Source organism: Apteryx mantelli, chromosome 4 (assembly GCF_036417845.1).
Source record: "Apteryx mantelli isolate bAptMan1 chromosome 4, bAptMan1.hap1, whole genome shotgun sequence".
Taxonomy (NCBI): domain Eukaryota; kingdom Metazoa; phylum Chordata; class Aves; order Apterygiformes; family Apterygidae; genus Apteryx; species Apteryx mantelli.
The window spans coordinates 83,748,116-83,772,800 of NC_089981.1; the positions used below are offsets into that span (position 1 = coordinate 83,748,116).

At 39.6% G+C, this 24,685-nt stretch overlaps 1 protein-coding gene across 2 annotated transcripts; it reads right to left on the bottom strand.

Moving 5' to 3' along the window:
- Positions 1 to 3,141: 3,141 nt before the first annotated feature.
- On the bottom strand, positions 3,142 to 19,106 carry PCNX4 (pecanex 4). 2 transcript variants are annotated; one of them, XM_067295098.1, is made up of 12 exons: positions 18,873 to 19,106; positions 16,250 to 16,304; positions 14,821 to 15,547; positions 13,023 to 13,202; positions 12,417 to 12,931; positions 11,504 to 11,604; positions 11,226 to 11,348; positions 10,599 to 10,962; positions 7,768 to 7,871; positions 6,262 to 7,298; positions 5,511 to 5,697; positions 3,142 to 5,027 (listed from the first exon to the last, which is right to left on the bottom strand). In XM_067295098.1, the coding sequence occupies exons 3-12, from the start codon at positions 15,507 to 15,509 to the stop codon at positions 4,776 to 4,778; spliced, it is 3,552 nt and encodes a 1,183-aa protein (XP_067151199.1). In that variant the 5' UTR covers positions 15,510 to 15,547; positions 16,250 to 16,304; positions 18,873 to 19,106; the 3' UTR covers positions 3,142 to 4,775. The 2 variants fall into 2 exon arrangements, with proteins under 2 accessions (XP_067151199.1, XP_067151200.1); XM_067295099.1 differs by lacking the exon at positions 18,873 to 19,106 and adding an exon at positions 18,272 to 18,323.
- Between the last annotated feature and the right edge of the window lie 5,579 nt (positions 19,107 to 24,685).

A 24,685-nucleotide genomic window follows, 5' to 3' on the forward strand; every position in this document is an offset into this window, starting at 1 on the left:
TACCTGTTTCATGTCCTTGCACAGATTCCCCTAAAGTGGATTTTTAAGGTTACAAGAACTGAGAACAGGCAGTCTTTCTTTGTTTTTCTGCTGCTATGACATTACCAACTATTTTGTGAGCAGGCTACAAATTATATTACCCGCAGGATCCTATTTCCCTCACTTTCTTTCCTAATGAAAGCACTGCAAGTCTGAGAAAGCTTGTGGTATAAAGGTAAGGATAAATAGTCTGTTTGTGAAGTGTTCCTTTAGGGGAAAAAAGAGATTATCTGTCATCCTTGGTACCAGCCCCAAGGTTGGTGTATAGGTGGTCTGAGAGCAAAACGGTCTTAATACATGTATATGGGGTTAAACCTCTGAATTTCTGGTCACAACATTCAGAAGCACCTAATCTTTGTCTCCTGACAGCACTGCAGAGTCCTCAGACCTAAGTCTTCACGTGTTGCACAAGGTCTTCGGAATTTGACAGCGTGTAGAGAAGCAGTGGGGAAAGGAGCGAGGGGGAGGGAAGATCTTGAAGCTCCCTTGTGGCCAGCGCTTCTCTTCCAGTTGACAGTATAATTGCAACCCCTATCCCAGGTCATACTCAGCCTTGCAGCAAACCTGGTATGCGTTTAATCTATAGAACATCATCAAAAGAGGAGCAAGGGAAAGAGCTCCTGTACTACAATAGCCTGTGGCTATAGAGGGGACTCAGAGTGGGCACAGAATTAGTGAAAAATCCATTTAACAGCAGACTGCTTAGAGCCAAGACAACAGTTCAAGTATCAGAGCTGAATTAGGGCAGACATCACACTGTAGGTGACTTAAGCATGAAATAACTGTTGACTTCCCCTCATTGTCAGAAACTGGTACTTCCATAGGGAGCAGAAGCAAATCTCAACATTACTGCTGTTCCCAGTGTTGGAAAGCAACAGGTTGAGGGACTGAGGACTGTACTTTTCAGACTTCATCATCCAAGTGCCACCTAATTCATCCTTCAGCTACAAAGTACCTTTGCAGTAACTCCTCTGTACCTAAAAGCTTGGAGATCTCTTTGCTGTTGACTAAGTCCTCAGCCATGACAGGATGTACCTCAGGCCATGTACTTTCTAGGTAAAAAAAAATTCTTATAGAGAGATAAAAAACAAAACGAAACCAAAAACCCCACAATTATAAATTATTGAAACTTTTCATCCATGCTGGTCCCTATCTAGCAGAGAATAAACCAGGAATGACATTTTCACGTGACATTTAACAAAAATGGAAACTATTGTCTAGAGAAAAAAAAGACTGATCAAAGTGCCTGTGTTTTGCACTGTTCTGGAAGAACGGCAGGTTCGTTTCACTCACTAACACACCACTTTCTGTGCTGGGGGTCTGAAATGTGTTAAGAGGCTGCAGTAAGTCTGCATGACAAAATGCAACTACTTTTACTACAACACATGCAAATGACGTTCACAGAATGCTTTAGCTTCCATCCTCTGATCCATGGAAGATTTGGTGGTGAAGTACAGAGCAGAAGGCTTGCTCTCTGGTTTATATACAGCTTTCTCTGCTTTTTCACAACAAAAGTATAAGCCTTTGTGTTCTAAGAGAAGTTTCCCTCTCTTGCTTATAGTAAGGACAGCTGCTGCTAGACAAATATAGATCCACCTTCAAGGACTACAGCTTTTGCCACCAGCAGGAGAAAGAACAAAAAGGAAAAGAGAAAGTAGAGATGAAAGGGACCAGGTGGAGAGGAAGGGAAAGAACACAAAGTTAGTGATTTCAGAGAGGAAGCTAATGTTCAGGGAAAATGCAAAAAGTAGCAACCTTTCCAAATAGGACAAAGCGTTTTCCATTTGGAAGCCTCACTTCCCTAACGCTTTGTTCCATTTCAACTGATTTCTGTTGCTTTATGGTGGCATGAAGAGGACAGAGGCAATCTCCGGGGCTTGCCTTTTTTTTTTCTTTTGGAAAGGCTAAAAAAAAATAAAAAAAAATCCTGTTCAGATCAGTTGGGGGGAATCCCCTAGTAAACACTGAACAGTTGTTAGAAAAATATTTTCAAACAGACCTCATTACATCAAGGCTCCTCCTCAAGGGCATAGTGAAGGTGTCCTACGCTCACCTGTATGTAATGAACATCACAAGCCGTAAAAAAAGTAGGCATTGATAAGAATGACACTAAAGTTAGTGCACAACTGTTTAGAAAATTGAGAGCACTTCTTACTGGTTACACAGGAAAATGGTGTGGTGGCCTGTCGTAAGCTCAGTACGAGATACTAGTATTTCATCAGTATTCTGTATAATTGCATACGTAATACTTATGAGAGCGAGCTGCAGACAAGATCAGGCTTGAAGGTGCTCTAAATTCCTGACAAATTGAGGAAACGCTCCGAAATAAACAGGGGACAGTTCAAAAAGCACGCATGCAAAAGAATGCACTTACAGGTGATCAGAGGCATAAATTCGCCATATGGAACAAAAGGCTGTTAACTAGTCATTCTGTCAAAAAAGAATCTGAACAGGACTACAGAAGTTCACAAGCTGAACACGAAGTGGGGTCATACTACTGCAAAACCCTCAAACATACTGGAACACGTGAACTAGCTCAACAGATGACTAAACACGGGGCTATAGGACATGCTACCTGCACTAGTGGGGGACTGGATTTTGCAATGCATTAGGAACTTTCTAATGCTCCATTCTCATGCACCAACATGGATTCGGCACATAACCAATTCTGCTGTTCCATCTGGTGCCAATAAGATCTGTGCTCTCTTGTTACCAGCAACAGTTTTCAAGAAAGGTGGATGGAGAGAACCAAAGGAAACAACAGCAAATAATCACGGCTCTTTTCAGTCTTTTCTCAAAGAACTAGTTGATTCAGTTTACTGCAGACAAAGAACGAGGGCAGAAATAACCATCTTCGAATAAAAAACCTGCTGTTTTGAAGAAAAAAAAGGTGGGGGGGATTAAATTTTCTCTGTGTCCATACAGAAGAAAAGTAGTAAGAGGCTTACACTGGGGCAGGGAGGTTTAAATTAGATTGGGGGGGAGAGGAAAAAAACCCCACCAAAACAAAACCCCCAAACTTTCCAACTGCAAGAACAGCAAAGAACTGAACTACCCAAGCAGCTCATGTATTGAAAATTTTCTTTTCAAAGAGCTCCCATATTGAAAGTTTTAAATAAGATTAAATAATTGCCAGGAATAGTTTAGCTGGAACAGATTCTGCCTTTTGACAGGGTGCTGAACTAGCTGCTCTCTAAAAACCCCCGTTTCCATGATTCTGTATTTCCACATACAGTTCACAGCCAAGCAAGGTATTTTTAGGTTATCAGCACTTCCTTGTTTACTTTCTTTGCACACCAAATAATCACTTCCTAAAAGCTGCTTCCATTAACGTTCTGTGTGTATTTTGTACTGTGGATGCTAGAGGGTCCTACCATGGGTTTTGAGAGGTGTTTCCTTACCACTTCTGAATACTATTACAAGGTTTGCATATTTCTTTAAAAACATTTATGGTCACTGATCAAAAGAAACAGTTATTAGCCAAGTATGTAGTACATGGTCATGTGACAAATTTTAAAGATGAGTAATAAAAGTAATAAACATCCTCCAAATTACACAACACTGGGTGTTCCTGCTGAAGACACATGAGCAGTACTAATTCAGTATGGAGCAGATCTGATTTAAATTGATTCTACAGGGGAAAAAAAAGACAATTATTTGCACCCTGCTCAACATATGCCAGCAATAACTACACTGTAACTACTAATCTACAGAGAAAAACCTACAGATGTGCTAATGACTGGTGGTAATACAGCATGCTATGAGAATAGGATAAACAAGTCACTGGAGAGATGACCTAAAGAGATCTGTAATATTGCCAAATTCTATTCTAACCTCTAAGGTTAAAAAAAAAAAATTGGGCAAAAAGAGCCGGGGTTTTTTTTGTTGTTGTTTGTTTTTTTTTAATCATCAAGCTATCACTGTGATTGTGGAAGACTGCTGAGTGATGTGAGCACAGGGTACAAACAATGACATTATATACATAGGTGGATTTTGGAAGGAAGAACTAAAATTAATCCAGTTAAATTCCCTCTCCCCCTTAATTACACATATTCACTTTCACCAGTAGGTCAACACAGATTATTAATGTGTCAGAATGCACACTGTTTTATATAAACTCTTTTTGCCCCCAAAACAAATACTTGGTAAAAATCCTCCTTTAACAGTTTCTTTGATAAAGCATAGCTGATAATTTACTACAACTAAGGAAGATTATCTAAAGCCATATATTATAACAAATGCTAAAACTGAGCTCAATACAATATAAAATGTCTAGAATAAAAAATTTCATATAAATAGTCATAGGTACACTTTGGTTACCAACTCTTGTGGTTGACAGTACTATAGTGAGCTGTAACCTGACTATCAGTGCAAGTCACCTGTCCAACTATTAAAACAAAAATCAGAATGCATCAAAAATAGTTAATGATCAGAATTATGCTGCTCTTCTCTGAACTGGAGAAGAGAGTTTCGGCATCTCTTGGTTTGTCAGCCACACAGGGAATGGTGTCTCAAACGGTCCAGCACCAAGAAAACAGAGTTCAAAGCTTCCTGCCTGCTGAAGGTTCTGGCTAGCACCATTTCTGTGCAAATTATTTACGCTGGTTTGGCGCTGCCATCCAACGCCATTTTGAGAGTCAAATCTTATTCGTAGTGTACAAACGTAGCATGAGCATTTGCTTCCCACCATGCAAATGAAAAATACAAAAAAGAAAAAAAAAAAAGCTACAAACAGTCTAGAACAAAGGCACATGCAGAAGTTCAGATGAGTAAACAGGGTAGCCGAGAGGCGGGTCTGCAGCTTGCACAGTAAGGTTTCGGAGAAGAACGGGGTGTGCCTGGATACTGTAGCGTTCTTCATCATCATTGGTAGCATACAGCAGCTCCCAGGACAGATTTGCCCACTGACCTCGGACAGCTTCGTCATTAAGTTTTCCCACTTGTACTAACAATTCCTGAAGAGTGAGCACTCGCCCAGTATAAATTCCCTTCAGAAACAAAGAGATCAAAATGTTCAGTACAGTCTCCAAAAAGATACACAAGCATTTTGGTTACAAAGCACTAAGTGAGGCTTTGGGACTCAACATACTAAGAAAAATGACCCTATTAATACTCAGCAGCAATAAATGAAGCTGACTACAGTCTAAAGATTGAACGTGCAGCCCTGAATTAGTACCACATGCACTGAGCAGACGCCACCAGTCTGTGCTGTTGCATATATTTACGAACAGCAAAGCGTATCAACAAGTCTTCTTGGTTCAATACTTGCATCGAAAAACAATCAGCAAATATTGCCGCATCTGAAACAGATGCCTTATGATTTTCAGCAACAGTGATGTGAGCTCCTGTCTAGTACAAACATAACCTTTGGCTGCACAATCTTCAAGTTTTGGGAGACAATAAAATAAAATACAAGCAGTGGAAAAGAAAAACAAACTTTGATCTTGCTTACTAGCCATTTCTTTCCTTACCATGTTTGGATCGTGCCCCAAAGAAAAAAGGTACGGCTTTTCCTGAAGAACTGCTTGCTGCCACTCATGATCTGACACTAGTCCAATGTACCAATCATTTTCATATTCTTCCAGATAGTTAACTAGCTCTTTGAAGTTCTCAACTGGACCCAGACTTGCTTTGTCAACCATAAGTTTGAAAGTGTATCTGAAAGGTAGAGAGAGCCATACTGTAAGTACTGCTGCAGAAGATACAAGAAAGAAACCCTCTTTGAGTTACAAAAGGCAGGAATACACCATCAAATGTTATCAAGCAGTAGTAAATTAAATTTTTAAGTTACTCCTTGTCAGCTGAGTCACTAGAAGTTAGTACGAGCATGCTTTAGCTCACCGACAGGTGATGTAAAAACACATTTGCTTAAACACCTTTCATTCACCTCAAACACTAGTACCAGTGCCTGATAATGGAAAGTGCAAAACATAATTCCATCACAATTTTCTTACATTATTTGGATAATGATCAATGGGTCATTTTTCCCTACTTAACACAGTGGATTTCCAGTGGAGAAGGGAAGGAGGAAAGGGTCTCCTCCATATCATGACTTTCACTACCTGAGGCTACAAGCAATATTATTTATGCAGCAAGAAGCTACAAATATCTTTAAATTGCATGCTTTTAAAAATGAACTACACTTCGTGAAGTGATATTTACTTTCAAAGCACAGGACTCTAGATATCATTTTTATAATCTCAGGAAATTTTACTCTTTTACCTGAATGCTTTTAATGCAAGTTGGAATAGCTCTGGTTTGCTGGTTAGCCAATCCAGACCAACAGACCACGGAATACCACCGGTGTACGCTCTGAACACGTGGCTCGGGGCAGGCACGGTGTTATCCAGTCCAAACAGACCAAAACAACATGACAAGACACCACGGATGTATAAATCTTTCAAAGCTTTATCTTTCATAAGGTCTTCAAGTAAGTTGGAAGGCTTTTCTTTCAGATGAAAAAAGTCCAGCTGACTCAAAATGAAGTGGTACCATTCTTCTGGAAATCTCTGCCTCATTTCATTGACTTTGGACATAGGTACCGGGGCTGTTCTCCATTCTGCAGGGATGCTTAATAGCTCTGAGTAGGAGCAACTAAATTCAACCAGAGGTAAAACTTCTCGCTGTTTTCCTTTGTCTACAGCAGGAAGCCCAAGCACAACAGCCCTGTATAATTTATCTTCTGGTGACATTTCTTGTAGGACATCTCGATTCTGTGTTTCTACAGACCCTGGAATAGACAAATGTGTTTTTGGTGTAATTCCCAACTGCCTGGTTTCTTTTCTATCTTTCACTCTGCCATTGGGTTCAAGATCAAAAATGTCACTATCATCAGTCCAGTCCTCAATCGTATCAACACTAAAGCTATCTTCATCCCTCAGAGGCCTGGATCTTTCTACTGCACTGCTATGCTGATTTTCTGGAAATGATCCTTTTTTGTTCTTGTCTGCACTGTCCAGGTTTTCCCACTTTTTTGATTTTTTATAGCAATACTGAACAAGCATCCATACAAGCACTTTAATGAAATCATCTTTCAGATGCTTTAAATTTTCATGAGAGTCAATTATTCCAGACAACACACTTCTGGCATCTGAATACAGTCTCACAGGTAGAACAGTACAAGGAGTCAAAATGTTTCCAAAATGGTGATTAAGAGAGACAATCTTTGTGTGCTCCTGATGTTCAAAGGCCATTTCAAAAATCTCATCAACTCTGTGAGCTTCAGCAGCATGACAGGATGTTTCCTGCAATTCTAGTCCCTAAAGCATAAATGAGAACAATTTGGTTTTAGTCTTCACCAGTACATATCCTTACATGCCACAAAGCTCTATTTTCTTGCAACAAAATTTTTCTCAACAAATGAATATAGGCTCCATTGTTGGTATTTCCAGAACTGAGTTACCTACAAATTTAACTAGAGATCAGCATCACTGCCAAAGCATTCACTACAGTATTCGGCATAGATACGATAACTCCGTCTTAAAAACAAACAAAAAAACCCTTTGCTTCATAGAGATTTGGTTTAGCCAGCTTATTAAAGATGTGATGTCACAAGCTAGACAATAAGAAATAATTTCACACCTTCTAATCATCTCGACTTTTTTGTGACTTCTTAGATTTCATAAGTCATCTGCGTGGTTTATATGTTTTAAAAACAGTATGAAAAAGCATGTCAGTTGCAAGATTAAGTAATATCAAGTAATAAGTCAGTCCTCAGCATGCAGTTACCTTAATATTAACACCACAGTAAGTGAAGCCCTTTTCTAGCACCAATATCCACATCAGTCTGTCCTGAAAACGGCATAAGTAATGTGATCCGGGTAGAGAGAGACCTAGACAAGGAGCAAAAAAAAAAGCTTATAGTCTGGTTATAGTGTGGTATTACACTGATAAAAGCTTTTTTAACATGCCAACTGAGGAATTCATCTGCATACATTTTTTTTTTTTTTTAAATCAACGTCAAAGTCAACTAAAACTGGCTAACTAGTACCTAGAATCTTACACAAACTAGCTGCAAAGCTAGATCTTGAAAATATAATGCTGTCTTTGGAAAAGCTGTAGAAAACTGCCCCTCCTCCCTCACCCTCCCAACTGCGGGCCTACAAAATTCAAACTGGGCTAGAGTTAAGCACCCCCACCCTCAATTCCCTTTGTGGATATGATTTCCACAATTAAAGATCCTCTTTGGCTGCATTTCCAAATGCACAGCTCCCACTGATGGTATTTGGAGATCTAAAATTCGTATGACTGTACAATCATCTAGCATGTGGATTTCTTAATGGCCCTGTTTACTGTGGAGTACAGAGTTTATTTGTTATAGGAGAAGTAAGACTATAACTCAAGAGAAGTTGGTACCTCCATAGCCAGTTCCTAAATTAATTTGCCCCTATCTCACAACGATTAGAAAATATTTCTGTAGGATGCAAAATCCAGAGTTTAAATGATTTTCAAAGTTCTGCTTAAGTCCTGGCTTACCAGCGAGGTAATATCACACCCATTTTACAGATACATAAATAGAGAAATCATCAGAAAAATGAAGACCTACATTTTAATGAGCACCCATTTCTGAGTGCTCATCTTTAAAGATTTGTGAATCAATATCATAGACACTGAACACCAACAGCAGATACAATAGAAATCATCTGCAGTTTTTCTTAAGCACCTCTGAAAACAAACAAGCAAACAAAAAACCCCAACAAAACAACCACCAACCTGGTCTTAAGTTTGACATCACCAAAAATAGAGGGACCCAAAATTAACTGGAATTTGAAAACTAAGTCCTGAACAACTTCTGGTCACACATCAAATGAACTAGTATTCAAAAAATCCCACAGACTGGCTCTAGCTGTAAAAATTAGATCATTCTTATGCCCAGAGGAACATGGTATTGTTTCCCTCTTGTTATTTCCATAAAAAGAACAGCGCCAAATTTCCTAGCAATTGCTGTTTTTACTGTCATTCTTTTAAGTTATTGCCTACTGTCACCTCCTCCAGTACAACAGTGCTACTCCTAAGCACAGCAAGGTACATTTGCTGCCAGTATATGACGTGCTCCTATTCTCACTCATGTCCAGTGATCACTCCAGTGTGCAGAGAATTTTAGTTTTAAAACACTAAGATGAAATCAGTGAAACCAACCATTAGGCTATAGTTAAATTTTAAGTAACCTTTTCTATCTCATTGAGCTAATGAAGTGCATTTTCTTGCTAACATTTTACAAGATTTTAATTTTTTTCCTTCTAACTATCAAAGTTACTAAAACACCTTTACAGAGAAAAAGAGTATGGTTTTAAATTAAAACAGAGACACGCAAAGCACTACCTCTTCATCTTTAACTCATCTGAGAACACAAAATTACTTCTTGCTTGAAGACATTTATTCACAGGTTTTTCCATTAAAAAGACCATTTTCTTCCCCAAGACTAATATTTTAAATCATTTAATTTGAGGCATACATGCAGCCACATGGTCAAGATGGCAACTGGGAAAAACATATAAATAAATAAATATACACACATATACATACACACACACACCCCTACACACATATTTGACTGATGCAGTAGGCAAAGTGATGTTTCTCTCTCCTTTAGTGGAAAGAAGCTTCCAAGTTTTCTGTGTTTAATACCTCTCCGCCAGTACCAAAACTGCACAAATGTTCCCTAGTAAACTGCTTGGATTTCTTCTTCAGAAAAGACTGATTATGGTTAACTTCCACTGTCTTTAAATAGTTGTAAGCCATTTTCTACAAGGCTTGTGTAAATATTTGTCTCTTGTCAAAGAGCAGTGATGTCTTGACTATTTAGGTTACACAAAGGCTGTTTCTCAAGAAAATGATCTCGCAATTTTGGCATTTACTGTGTCGCCAGCTGAGAAAAAGACTCAGTATTTGTTCACCTCTGTTTATGTAATTTTGTGAAATACCCATGATGATGCCTTCCACAGGTTTTAAGACCAGAACGTGCTACTACAACCCTAAACTAACTGCCTGCCCAAGATGTGCCATGAAGTCTCATCAACTGGTTCTGGTCTCAACTGTTTACTGCTGGTTAAGCTACAAACATCAGTCCAGATTCATCCTACCTAATTAACATACCCAAATCACCTGCTGGTCCCTGAAGAATGGGACCACTGAAGAGAAAAACACATACATACACACTCCCAAAGAGCAGTTTTGACACCCCTTCCTTCTCTTCACTGACTGTCAAGAGCAGCCAGAATACCTGTGCTCCGAAGGCATCTCAATTTATTGCCTATAATTAAGTGGGATGAATCCAAACCATCTGGTCTTGTTCAGTATAGAAAGATAAACACTGTTTCATCATAATTTTGTTTCTCCTTATTTTTAAAGGAAAAAAAATACAGAATTATTTTCTTACAAGACCTAACACAGTGAAAGGTGATCACTTTTTCCTCAGGGAACGATCTCCGAATATTACATTTAACCTATGTTGTGAAACTCAATTTAAATCCAACGCTATGATTCTCTTATTCTCCAGTAAAATGACATTTCTTAAAATAGTTAACTACATTCCTTCACAGTGTTGTTAGCGTACCTACCTAGGCTACCAGCTGCTAACGCAGACTGAAGAGCAACAGCCAGGCTTGGAACCATCTGCTGATAGTACACCGTATCAGAGCAAACACACGCTGTAGCGCCCGCAGGTCCCGGCCAGCTTCGGATAGGCCTCGGAAAGCCTATCAAAAACACTGGTAGCGTGAAGAGTGGCAACAAAGGAGAAGAAAGTAGTGCAGAGATGGCAATGAAGGTCAACAGGATCGGGAAGAAAACTATGTTGAGTGTGATTAAGGTGGCGGTAGATTTCCGACGCTGTTTTTTCTCCGTCCACGATGTCAGAAGAATGGCTATGGCAAACTGCAGTTTTGAGACAAACTGAAGTAGTCGATCCCGTAGGATACCGACCTGCAAGACAGATGAAACACGCATACATTTATTTGTATTCTGTGTCTTATCACACCCAGCACTACTAAAGCTGCCTATCTAGGCAAGTTTTAAGGAAATGAAGTGAGATTATCAGTGACTGATATTAGAGACAATGTCTGAGTATATAGTTTTTTTAGTCTTGATTTACTAGGTCCCAGACCCTGATTCTGTACTGAGGCACGGAAAGGAAACTAAGAATTTAAGGGACTACTATCTGCTTAAATCTACATGATGACAATTACCAGCAAGAGTCTGATTCCTGTATCAAGGCTCCTGTTCCACCATACGTCCGGATTAAACACCAATATTTGTGTTATTGACACAACCACTATGTCCAGTAGAGCATTCTCTGTATTCTGCCAGACCTAAGAGAGAGATATGTCAGACACACATTTAAAAATGTTTATATCTTTTCTTAGCTTTTTTGACCTGGAGTATTTCTTCCAAGCCACTTTAATGCTTAAATCATGTAGAAGAAAAAATGTCTTAGGCTGAGTAACATATTTAAAATTCAAATTACCATCCTAAATATTCTTGTGAATCCAATGCAAACAGACACAGAATGAAGATTTTGTAGGGAGCGGTCAAGTGACAAGAACGCTATCATAGCAAATGGAGACACTGTAATTGAAATAAAATAATCATCAATTTCTTTGCAAAAAAATAATTAAAGTCTACAGAGGTAAGCAGTGCAGAATGGAAATCTGAACATAAAAAGAGAACTCTTCCAATCAAGTAATTACTGCAAATTCCTCTTCCTACTACACCTCCAGAATATTAAATAGCATATTTCCACTAATGGCCCAAAATTACAAACTTTTATATCCATGTTTAATTGTTTTGGGTTTTTTTTTGTTTCCCTGAAGATAATGGAAATACTCAAATAAGTAAAAATAAATATAGGAAGAGCATTCATCAATTCACTTCCCCAAACTGCCACACCTTTATGAAATTAAATGAATTTAGACCAAATTTTGGTTCCCCCACAGTAAACAAATTTGTCACTAACTTTACCAGAAAGGGGACTGTGCCCTTTACTAGGAAGTTGAAAGAACCTAGTATTTAGTCAGCTTGAAGACTCTCAACTCACTTTTGTTACTATCTTTTTCAAAATCTACAACAGTGATTTCTCAAAAGTGAATATTGATGTTATAACGAAAATCCTTGTAAAGGCCTTGGTTTCTCAGCCGGACTTTTAAAAAGCTCAACTTTTTAGGTTGACCTCTAAAAAATAAATATATCGCTAATCACTTTCAAATATTCCGAGCCAGTAATTTTGACCTCAATGCAATTCAGCAGAACATCAATAAATATTTCTACCTATTTACTTTTTCTTAGTTCATTCATAGAACCTTGCACACAGAGTAATTCTAGTTTGTTTCAATCTTCCTATAATCATCATCTAACAAACAACAGATAGTGGGTATTCCTACCTAGTGTTAGTAAAATCCTCCTGACAACACCAACTTTCATTAGCCTTCTTTGCTTCTCCATGAACACAGTCACAGTCCTGATATCCTTTGGATAAAAGGGGTTTCGGAAGATTCCAAACAAGTACACTCTCTGAATCTCTCTAAGAAGCCACATAAGTATGAGTAATATCATCAGAATGTAACTTGCTACAGCCTGAGGACTGGCTTTGGAAAAAGATGAAAAACCAGCAAATTGATGCAGCAGGCTAGCTTCTATGAGAGCGAATGTCAGTACGGTCAAATAAAAAATAAATTCCCTCCACCCAAACTGTATTCTAAGACCTCTGTGCATATTTTTAGACTTGCTGGAGGCTAAGTGGCTGATCATGGTGTGTTTGAAGGCAAAACCAATCTCACTTAGGTTAAGACTCAGTATGAACCCACATCCAGTCATGAAGAGGATCACACCGAGAGTGCTGGGAATGAAATACGATGCTATTGCTGTTCCAGCAGAAATGAGAAACATTACTAATAACCTGTGAAGGAGAAAATAAAAAAGATTTGCTTGAAAAGAAAAAGGTTATAAATGATACTGATACATTTCATCATTATATAAACAAAATTTACTTTGTGTTACTTGACAGAGGTGAACCTCCTAGTCCAAACTCCAACAGTTGTTCCATTCCCCATAGAAAAAGTGCATCAAGCGGGGGCAGAATTCCCATTGCCCATAAGACTGGCAGAAAAAGAAATATGATGTGCAAAATCTGGTTCGTCTGTTCTAGAACAGGTGTGTTGACAGCAAACCTAGATAAAACAAGAAATGTATTTGACTTCTGTGAAGGAAAAGACAGCTGACACATGGAAACAGTTTTTGTTTAACTAATACAGCAAATCCAGAAGTATAAACATTACGTAAACTCAATGGATATTTCTTTAAAGAAAAAATAAGGACAAAAGTTTTTAAGTTTCTGCTTGGGGCAGTAATACAATAATTAGAACATCAGAACACAGGCTGATTTTTCATTCAAAAGATTCAAAGCCTTCAAATTACCTAGATGAGCCAAGTGAATTAAGCACCCTAATTATTTTGATACTATTGTGATAATACACTCAAGAAACACTTGGGGGAAAAAAGGGTCCAGAGGCTCTAAGACCTCATCCAATTAACAAGAGTGCTAAGGTGTTATTTTAAAATTACAAGAACACAACATTTATGTAAGCCCAAAACACAAGTTATAAGAATTAACACTGAACTGGCATGTTGCCTGTATATCAGGACATAAACTCTCTTTAGGGATATAAAAATGTAACTTTGTGCACAAAAGTATTTGTATCTTTCTGTAAAAATACAAAGATCAGTATTACAAGTCTGCATAAATTGCAAGCCATACACTATTTACAGACAAGATAATTAACTTAAAAGATGGACTACTAAGATATTTGGGTTCTCTTTACTTCTTACTAAATAAGTAATCCTCAAAAGAATTTTGTTAGGAATTTAAAGAATGTCTGAAGTTTCTCCTCATGAAGTAAGTAGAAGAATTTGGGGTCCAAGATCCTGTGTATAATTCTCATTTCATAATTGAAGGGGCAACTGGGGTAAAGACATCTCCAAGTGCAAAACTAGCAAAATCAAACATGCTTTTTAAAATGCATTTGAAGTACCCCAACCATAAAATATGTACATGTAAAAGTGACATAAGTATCACCTGACAAGGAGAAAGAACACATGAAGTTAAGCCAAACCCATTGTGCTTTAACAGATTCTGTGAATGCTTTGGCCAAAACGTTCATCTGAAAAATGGAACGATAAAACAATCTCCCACTTGTAAACTGATATAGTTCTAGTGTATTACATCTTACATTTAAAAATCCAAGTTCAAAATCCATACAACAAAGAGATATAGCAAGGTTCATATTTGCTTATCCACTCACTAAATCCAAGTTCCATGAGGGGGTTTTTTTGCCTGTAATTTACGCTTTCTAGAGAGATTAAATTAGAAAATATTCAAGGACGAAATCTGGATTTAGAACCAGTGCTCCTGAAGTCTGCAGTGTTTAGATCTATGGTTCCAGATCGGGAACACGTTTTTTGAGAACATACCTTCAAAAAGGATGTTAATGCAAATGCTCTTGTAGAATAATACTGAAATCAACATTGCAGAAAATAATTTTAACCGTACGTAACTTAGAACTGCTGAGGATCTTCCTAACTTATGTAGAATGCTATAAAACTTAAAGAACTTTTTATGTACAAAATAGAGCATCAGTTTCTACTGCATACTCTTCTAGGCTTCTTTTGGAGCTCTACAGCTGATTAGAATTTCAAAGTAAGTTTTCCTCTGAAAAATCATTTCATCTTTATACCAAAAAATATATAACAACCATTATTTTCATTAGCTAAATGCTGTATTAAGTTTACCTGTGTGCAAGATCCACTGCAATAAAGACAAAAATATAGAAAGGTCTCATCAGAGCAGTAATTTCGTAAGTATCCAGTGCTTGGAAAGTAGCCGTTTCAGTAGCTGTATTTATAATTAATGAATACTCTCCTATACATATAGTCACCCATCCAAATACAAAAACGATAACAGTTCCTCCAATATTACTATAGAGCAAAGTTAATCGGTTTGGCAGCAAATACCAAGTTCCCAGCCCACACAATACCCCTGCCAGAAGAGAATGAAACACAGTGTTGGTTATATACTTCTTGCCAGGAATAATAAATTTTACTGTCTCTGAACCTACACAGCTGGAAAATTCAAACTCATCTTCATCTGTTAGGGTATTCTGAATTTGCATTCTTTCTACTGTCACTGTCTTCTGTTTTGCATACAGATTTGTCATTTGGAGAATAAGCGCAGTAACAAACATCAGTCCTCCTGAAAGTGCTGCAGTAAAATAGTCTTTCATAATGTCCAATTGGTACAAAAGTGTTCCTACTCCTCCCAAAACCCATGGTGTCAAGAAAAGAATAATCTGATTCACATATATGTAAGGAGGGGCACAATAGCCTAATTTAAAGCGGGGACCTCCCAGCACAGTCTGCGGAAAGCGCTTCAAGAAGAACTCCTGTTTGTAATCATTCAGCAGGGGTACATCTGGACCCATTCTTATTACTCAGGAATGCTGGATGAATATCATTTTTCCTGTAAGAGAACAGGAAGAAAAAGAAGGCAGCATTACTAGATCTAGCATTCAAAACTTAACCAGTAAATTCTTCTGTCCTATTTTCATTTACCGAGTCATAGTGGAATTCTGACCTGTTAGTGTTAGTAGACATTATCCTAAAGCATCTATAGACTTTCCTAGAATACAACTACTAAGCAAACACCTAAAATGGAAAAAGACAATATATTTAAAAATAAAGAATGTATTAATGATCTAAAGCTTTGTGCAACAAATAAAACACACAAACTATTCTTGGGAGATGATAAAATCAACTCATTTCTACACAACAAAACCTTCCTAAAACAGAAATGCTTTTCATCCAGCCTGATTGCAATCACTTCTTGCTAAGGACCTCCAATTCCAATTAATCCTGTTAAGGATCTCCATATACAAGTAGCTGAGTAGAAGAACAGTCACTAATTTCAGGGAATATCCACATAAATGCAAGGCTACAGTCACACTCATGTCCCTGCAAAAATCAAAGCCTTATGAAATACATTAACTGTAAAAAGTTAGTAGAAGCCTTAAAAATTGTTTTTGTACATCAGCATTTTTATCATCCTCCCTACACAGCCTAGTCACAGAACAGGATCTTACTGTACCACGCAAGACATAAAATAAACAGTTCAGCTTCTGTCTCCTAAAGCATGTAATTTAAATATAAAATAAAAAAGCAATACTTGCAAGTTGTAGCACAATCAGCATATATTCTGTTCTATACGTCAGTGGAGAAAACTGAAAAAAAAAAAAAAAAAGAAAAGAGACATCTGTAAACCTTTACAATCAGCAGTGTCAAATAGAGATCAGATATAATACCCACTCAGAGGATCAGGCAACGTAGAAATAATGATTGTAAGAAGGTAATTAAAATAGTCAAAAATAACCTTATGCTTCTAGTCACAAAAGCAAGAACCTATGGATGACAGGCGCAAATACTCAAGCTAAGACATAGGGTGAAAAAACAGCACAATAAATGTAATGTGAAAGCTCTTCATTAATAATAAAAAAGGAGATGTTGGTATGCATCAAAAGATGTGCAAGTATTGAAGCTGTGTTCCTTCTAATGGACATGAATAACCTGACAAATTCCTACTAGCCATCACTGCTGCTATAGTAAGAATGAAACACGTAACTGCCACAGACTTTCCAAACTACTGTGATCCTGTCTTTCTATAATACTGAATGCTTTTAGGTGCTTTAAAGCACAATTTTCTCCTTACATTTAAACAGACCTCAATCACTTGGCTCCAGGTAAATACTGGTCATCATGGGATTAAGTTAGAAACAGTGCAAATAAGAGATATTAGCCGCCATTCATATGCATTATCATGCTTGGAAATTTGCTTGTCGGGTCTACTAAGTCACTATACTCCACAATGAAAAGCAGGACTCTACACACTCTTGAACTACTATCCATATACACCTCTGTTTTTTTTTTTTGACTTGTAAAAATTCCAAACTGGAATTGAAAACAGAGGTTTTTTGGTCATACCATTCCAAGCCATTCAATGTCTTTTAAGTGAAGGCAAAGGCACCAGTCAGTCATAAAGAAAACAACACTCTCTCCGTGTTGACACTGGAGAGTGGAATTTGTTGCAGTTGGCTCAAGAATTTGAAAATGTAACAGGGACACGCCCGAGCAAAAATAATTCTCAAATATAACTTAAAAAATTCACAATCCAGCCAAACCTTGTTTATAAAAAGAAACACCGTTTAAAGGACTGCATACATATGAAACTAAGTAACTAAGAAGTTACATGCTGTAGAAGTTTTATATGTATGTAAAGGAAGCTGAGTTTTAAAGGAAACATAAAACCCAAAGGTGCAACATTTTCCCATTAAAAACAGCTTTCTGGCGGCTGTGACTTCCTCCCTTCTCTAAAAAGGGCTATTTGTGTTTCAAGTTCTAGTTTGCATTCTTGTTTGTTGGTTTACATTGCTAACGGCATGTTAACAAAGAATTCATATTACGGTTTCTGTATAAACAATAGGCATCTTGGTGCGAGACACAAAAATTGATGCACAAAAGCAACGTAGTTCCACTTGGCTACACCCCAGCACCCAAAAAGGTACCATAAACAGAAGTGAATTTATTTATAAAATGAAAAGTCTGGGACTTGAGCTCAATAAACATGGAAACGGTGCTGTCAGTGACCCTCCCGGCTCCCAAGCAGTCAGGTAGCACGTCAGGACTTCAAGGGGGCGCGTGGGCACGTCTCGCTCTTCCTGCGCAAAGTCCTAGCAACGAGGCTCCACACATCGGTACGTGTTTACAGGACCTGGCTTCGACGCGCATTCCTAACACACAGGCCTGGCCTCACTTCGACAGCTCGCCTGGTTACCCAAACAGCCGGAGCCACAACAGTCTGTCAGCACCAGTGGGGAGCTAAGCAACTGGGATACTGTCACTTAGGTGACAGAAAGGGCTTTAACGCTGTAAAGTCGTTCAACGTTCTTCCTGCAATATCCCCTCTGTGCAACCAAAATTGGGGGGTTTTGCATAAAGGGCAACAAAGCAAACTGTGCTCAAAACCAGGCGGAAATCCCCGGAGGGCAGGAATTTTTGTCTAAATGAACATCATCCTTCTTCACAGGCACCGATGGTGAGTTAAGTGCGGTTTGGTTTTATTTCAAGCAGATCACCTGCGTAGAAACCTCCGTCATTTAAGCCGCTGCAGCACATACGGCTTAAAAATACTTACCGGGGGGTCTTTCCCCGCGACACCAAATAGCGGTTGCAAACTGCCTGCCAGCAGCCCCGATGCCCCTGCTCCCCGCGTGCGCCCACCTGCCAAAACACCCACGCTGCTCCCGCCCGCCAAGACCCCACCCGAGACCCAGCCGTGCCGCAGACCAGCTGCAGGGGGACGGGCGAGGGGGGGGGGGCACAGCGGGGGCGGCGGGCGCAGACCTTCGTCCCCGCGACCGCCGGCACGAACCGCCGCGGACCACCTCCTACCTGAGGAGACCTCTGCACCTGACCAGAAGGGCTGTCACCCCGTTAAAAAAACAAACAAAACCCCCCCAAACCAGCCTCCCCCCCCCCAATCTTCTACATGGGGAGGGGGGAAATATATATATAAATAAATAAATAAAGCCCCCGTGCCTGTGCTGTTTTTAACTCCGGAGGGGAGGGAAGGCCAGGCAGTGCCCGGGCCGCGGAGGCACGAAGGGGAGGGCAGCGCCGGCCGGGCCCCGGGCCGCCCCGACCGCCGCTCCCCGCCGCGGGGAGGCCCCGGGCCGCCGCCGCCTGCTCCAGCGAGGGGCCCCGCAGCGAAGAGCCGCTACGAGGCGGGAACCTACCTCTGGCCCGGGCTCGGAGCAGGTCGGGGGGGAGGGGACAGGACTGAGCCTGCAGCCCGCGGCGGGAGGAGGAGGGAAGATGGCGGAACGCCCCCCCTCCCCCCAAGGACCCTCCTCCCCGCCGGCGGGGCCCCTCCGCCCGCACGCCGCTGCCGCGGAGGCCGGCGGGGCGGAGGAAAGCGCAGGGACGGCGCCGAGCGGAGCTGACGGAAGGCGGCAGCGCCCCCTCCCCTTCCCGCCTCCTTTCCCCCCCCCACTCTCGGCCGCCGCCATTTTCCCCGCCGGAGGGAACGCGGCCTGGCGGGGCGCGCGGCGGCCGCGCCGCCGGGGGAAATGGCCACGGCGGGAGCGGGCGGCGTCCCCCCCTCCTCTTCGGCGGCGTTTCCCTCCGAAATCGCGTCTTTTCGGCGCTGTGCGTCCCCCACGTCACTTGCCGCTTTCTTTTGCAGCGTTAGAGGCGAGGGGCCGTTCTGGCTGCCGGAGGGAGGAGGGGCCGCGCCGCGGGCGCCTGGTGCCCGGCCTCGGCGCTTCTTCGCGCGGCAGCTCCTGGGCTCCGTCTCGCCGGACGAGCTTTGTGTCATTTAACGTTAATATTCAATGCAAAGCATTCTGGTGTTATATTCAAATAAAATACTCTTAAAAGTTTCCTTAATCTTGAATGTTAATGGTCGTTCTCTGTTTAATTCAAGATGGGAGTATCAGTTCTAGCCTCAAGTATATGAAAACGCAGCCTCAGTTTTCTTTTATATTAAATAACCTTAAGCATTCACTGGCAAATCGAAATTTAATTCCAAATACTGCAGGACCACTTGCACTTCAAATCACACACATGAAACATTGGCAATATTTAATACAGTGAGCATGCTTGATGTAATCTGTATCTAGTAATACTCAAATTTACAACTCACTGTAGTCAGCAGAATATGCATATGTCTATCTTAACATTCATGTCATATCAAACACTAAAAATTCTTACATTTATAACCATTTTAATGTAAATGGCTAGTAAATTTTAACACTTAGAATTTTGGATATGCTAAAGGGATTCCTGAGGTCAATGTAATTCTTAACAGGAACATCATAATGTTTCTGTAGGTGTGTTAATCTTTAGTCTTCAAATATAATAAAAAGGCATTTAGACTGGGGTAGCCAGTGTAAAACCTTGGAAACACTACCAAAGAAAAATGCTGATTTACCTTTACTGAGTTTCTTTTAAATGAAGGTCAATGGTACAAATGATACAAGAGTCCCGCCAACTAGAAGACAAATACAAGTATCTTAAATAAACTGTCTGGTTTGTCCAGGATCCTTGACTAAGGTTTATTTACCCTGTCCTTGAAATGTCCCTTGCAATCCTATTAAAATTAAGTATAGGTTTGCCTCATAGATATTCCAAGGCAAATAGCTTATCTGTACAATACACTAAAGGTCTATAGCAGGTATTTACTTTTTGGTTGATGAGTCTCATCCCTGTCTCAGTTTACCAATTCAGTTATAATTTTGTAAAGATGACAATTCTGTTCTGGAAGAGGTAAATCCTAAGTGACAAGGCAGAGGGGAAGCAGACATAAGCTTTTTTCTTTGCAAGCTCTGCAGCTTGTGTTTCAAAAGTGAGAGAAAGCTTCTTGCCTGTTCTCATTTCCTATGATTTCTCTCTTGCTCAGAAGAATAAATCAGGATTTCTGTCAATGCAAACCCCAAGCTAATTACTAAGAAAGGGAACATACTAATTAATTTCTCTAAGAGTTCTAAGAGTTGTCTTGGTCGTATAAAATGCAAGCCTGCTAACAAAATGAACTATGTTCGGTAAATTCAGCCTACCTCCAGCAGTCTTTTGCAGATTATCACACAACGTGTGACTGTAGGCATGTGAACAATCCCATTGAAATTAATAGGACTGCTCATTTGCCTAAAATAAAGATAGACACAAAATATTTGCAGAGCTGGGACTTGGTTTTTAGCTTGCTTCTTTTTAGTTTGCGGAAGGGCTGTTAGTCCTGAATCCCCAAATAATCATCTTGTGTATTTCCATATTTTCAGTGTTTACTTTGTTTACAATGAATACTGGCAGTAGCAAGTATTTTTCTTACTGTCATTTCTCCTCTTTAAAAATAAGAAGTGATTTTTGTTTTGAAATGCATCTTTATATACAGGGATGTACAGAATAATAGAAACAGGGATGCTTAATTGTGTTTATTATTAACGAAGACAGACCTTGTAGGAAATTACTCTTTTAAAGACAGTTAGTGCTAGGTTAAAAAAAAAAAAAAAAGGTTACTTGCAAATCAGATCATGGAATTTATTTATTCTCTTTTTCCTGATGCCCAAATTTAATTTTTGCCATTTTGAGATGTGTAAGTTGGCATTCTGCAACAGAAGATGTCAGAGTGAAATCCAACTCTTCATTTTACTCAATCTTTTTGTTCTGCATCCCATACCTAACTCATCTTTTGTTTATCTGTGTGGCTTTCTGGAAAGCTACATACTACTGGGTCTACGTTGTCCATGACTACTTTTCTGTGGCTCCCTTGGAAGTAATTCCTTTAGACAATGTGGCCTTAGGCTGGCAGAGAAACATGGCCTACTAGGAAGCTTGCATCTTTCTGGATGACTCTCCCTTTAAAATAAACCCATCTACTTTACAAAAAAGTAGCCTGTTCCTACGTGTGAAAGATGCCTATGTTTTCCTGAGGGCAGAGACTTTCGATGACATTTCTGAACTAACATTAAAAGTTTTACAGTTTTAAGCATAACAGTCATCCATATAATGAGTTTTATCAACTAAAGTTTCATCTCCCAGGCAGCTTCTATTCCTGTATGATAGCTAAGCATATACTTCAAGTAAGTTCACAGCTGATATCTATCTATTATAGCACTAAAGCAATATAAAAGTATTTCTTATTCATATAGTTTTATATAGTATATGGTTTGGATTTTATGAGAAGAACTGTGTTCTTCTTCCAGTATTGCTGCCAGTGGAGGGTGAAACAGTTTGTGAGTTTGAAGATACCCTGGTCCCTTCTTAGTTTCTCTAGGATATGCTTAAAGTCAAGAGCTGTGAGCCAAATTATTTTTGTTGTTTAACAAAGCTAGATTTACCATTTTTTTTTCTTCTTGCAGTTAATGCTAAAAACCTCTTGATTATGGAAGCAATCTATTTAAATATTTTATGTTTTGGGAAAGACTCACTTGCCTTGGAAGTCTCTTGCAATTGCTGTGTTTTGAGAATCTATCACTGATCTGAGGAGAAGGGGACAGAGAAAGAATTACAGATTGCAAATTTGTGTGCTACTTGAATCATAAGTGACAATCCAGGATTGACTACGGGATATTCTGTATCTTTATTTTGACAGGGTGTAACAGTTCTGTGGCTGTACAGACTTCACAGTTGTCATTTATTCCACATTGCATGGCCAAAGTAGACTTTGTGGTTATGAGTGGAGACAGATAGTGTGCAAGACACTCTGCTATGGAAACACAAACTCTTACTGCTAAAGCTTAAGGAAAATTTGTAGTCGCTATGGTAATATTGGAGTTTATATCGTCTGCACGCAAGCCAGTATATCCTCTGTCCATCAACACTTCACCCAATTGAGAACACAATTCGGCATCCAACTTTGCAACCCCTTAAAAATATGCTTGGCCCAAAAATTTAATTCAGAGATCTAAGTGAGACACTTGGGCTTCCTGCAAGACTAGGAGCAGAGAAGTACATGTCTCTAGAAGATGTTTCAGTTCTCACTAAATGGAGAGCTGCCAATGTTATCCATTAGGAAACATCACCTACAGAAGCAGGTCTGAGCTGCTGTTCTGAGTGTGTCTGATTCACGGTTGTACCTAAGGTGCCTCCATCCGTTCAGAGCAGTGATACCTTGGCAGGGCAGGCACCTGCCTAAGAAGAACTAAAATGCAGTGGTGCTGGTACCAGCAACCACCTTTTGCAAAGTAGGCTAGTGGCTCCCCACCCCAGAAAGTCTAGGACCCTTCTTAGCCTGAAAAGGTCCAACTCACTGTTTTGGCCATAAAAATCCTAACCATGAGGCTATGAGCAAGGCTATGGAAAAGCCTTTTTCTGCTCTTCTGTTGAAACTGGGCTAGAGAGGGAGCCTGATCCTGTCACCTAGGGAGAAGGGAATTTCCCTTGTGTGCCTGACTTAAGGTATTAATTAGTGCTTACCTGCTGCTTCTAATTATGTCTTCAGAAAAGGAGACCAGTGAGGGAAGAGCTCAGTGTGAGGATTATCAAGGGAAATTCCCACAATATTGAGGAGCTCAGCTATGGTGTCTTACACACCACAATCACCCCTTCTCCTATGGTGTTACAGACCAATAGACCTGCTAATGAATCTCCCACTTTGTATAAACAAATACATTTTTAAGACAACAGCTAAAAGCCTGGAACATCCAACCACGTGCTTCACCATCCTGGCTGCAATTAATGTCTAATATCTTTTGTCTAATATCTGCTAAAATCACAAGAGTTAGTGAATAGGACTGAGTTGAGGGTGTTGAGTGCTAGGGGAAGACGACAGAGATTCACTGCTCTGGAACGTGAACCAGGTATCAAAACGCTTCCCAGGAGCAGAGCTGGCCCTTCAGAGCTCTGTTAGGTGGCAATATTGAATAGTTTGCTTGGGCAGTATGGGAACATTTGGGGTGAACTGATCGCTCTTGAGAACAGTTAGTGAGCATGCCTGTGTTTAAGCCTGTCTAGGTCTGCCCTAAGCAGTAAAATGATATATATAGACATAAATGGTAAAGTACTCACTGGTTCTGTGCTGGTGCTCAGCATACTGCAGTACTGTTAATTGAGCTTTGCTCATTTGATGTCCAGTTTTTCTGACATGGGTTTTAATCTACTCTTTCAGAGTTCTAAAATTCTGCCTTTTTTCTTTGCATGTGCAAGTAAATCTAAAAAGGATTTTCATAATTTCTTTGTGTCCAACTTCTTTAATGAGGTTGGACAGATTCTCACAGTTTCTATTGCTAATATGATTCTTGGCAAATAGAGCAGAAGGTTCAGGAGAACAAAAGAAATGATCTAATTTTAGTAATGATGCAGACAGAGTCTGTCATTTTTCTCCCCCTTTTATCCTCCTACCCTTTCTGAATGTCAGAACCTCTCCCAGGACTGCCTCTTTTCAGTTTGAATTGAATTCTTGTTCTTTGTCAAGAGCTGGGCATGATGAGTTTTTAGATATTCTCTGAACAGAAGCTGTAGTGTTTGACATACTTATCAGTAAAATTCTGACTTTTCCTAGGTAATTTAGTTAGAAGGAACCACTTCCAGTAGAGCAGTTTCTGCAAGTTAGAAAACCGTATATCTGAAATTTCACTTAATGTGTGTGTCATATATCATCCATTTTAAATCTTAAATTGAAGTTTGAGTCTAAGGAATGCATTACGGTACAAAACGATAGGAGAATTAATTTAATTTCTGAAAGACAAAGAGGGTTGCTTTTGTCTAGTAGGTCTGCTCAGCTTGCCAGCTGGTCAAACCTCCATCCAGTGAAGTACTTTGGCCTGTGCATAATTTAAGTATGAGAATTTCTGCAGAAGTCTTAGCATAAAACATGTTCTTTTAAAGGCAATGGAAGTACTCACATGTTTAAAGTTAAATATATGCTTACAAACTTTGTTAGATTTGGATCTTGGGGAACTGTTCCAGTGAATAGCAATTATACTTGTCTTAGTCAACCTTTATTCTTGTGCTCCTGTCCTGGATATGAGAAATAAACAGGCTGTATTTGCAATCTGGAGGGTAGCAATTATAGACATCTGATGTGCAAAACTGGACAAGAAAGCAAGGATTA

Excerpts from the sequence above, each read along its gene's own strand:
- PCNX4 (XM_067295098.1), bottom strand. The coding sequence starts at position 15,509 with ATGGGTCCAGATGTACCCCTGCTGAATGATTACAAACAGGAGTTCTTC. Across the intron at positions 10,963-11,225 it reads CAGGAATCAGACTCTTGCTG|GTCGGTATCCTACGGGATCG; the intron begins GTAATTGTCATC and ends TCTGTCTTGCAG. Across the intron at positions 5,028-5,510 it reads TGGGGCACGATCCAAACATG|GGAATTTATACTGGGCGAGT; the intron begins GTAAGGAAAGAA and ends TTGTTTCTGAAG.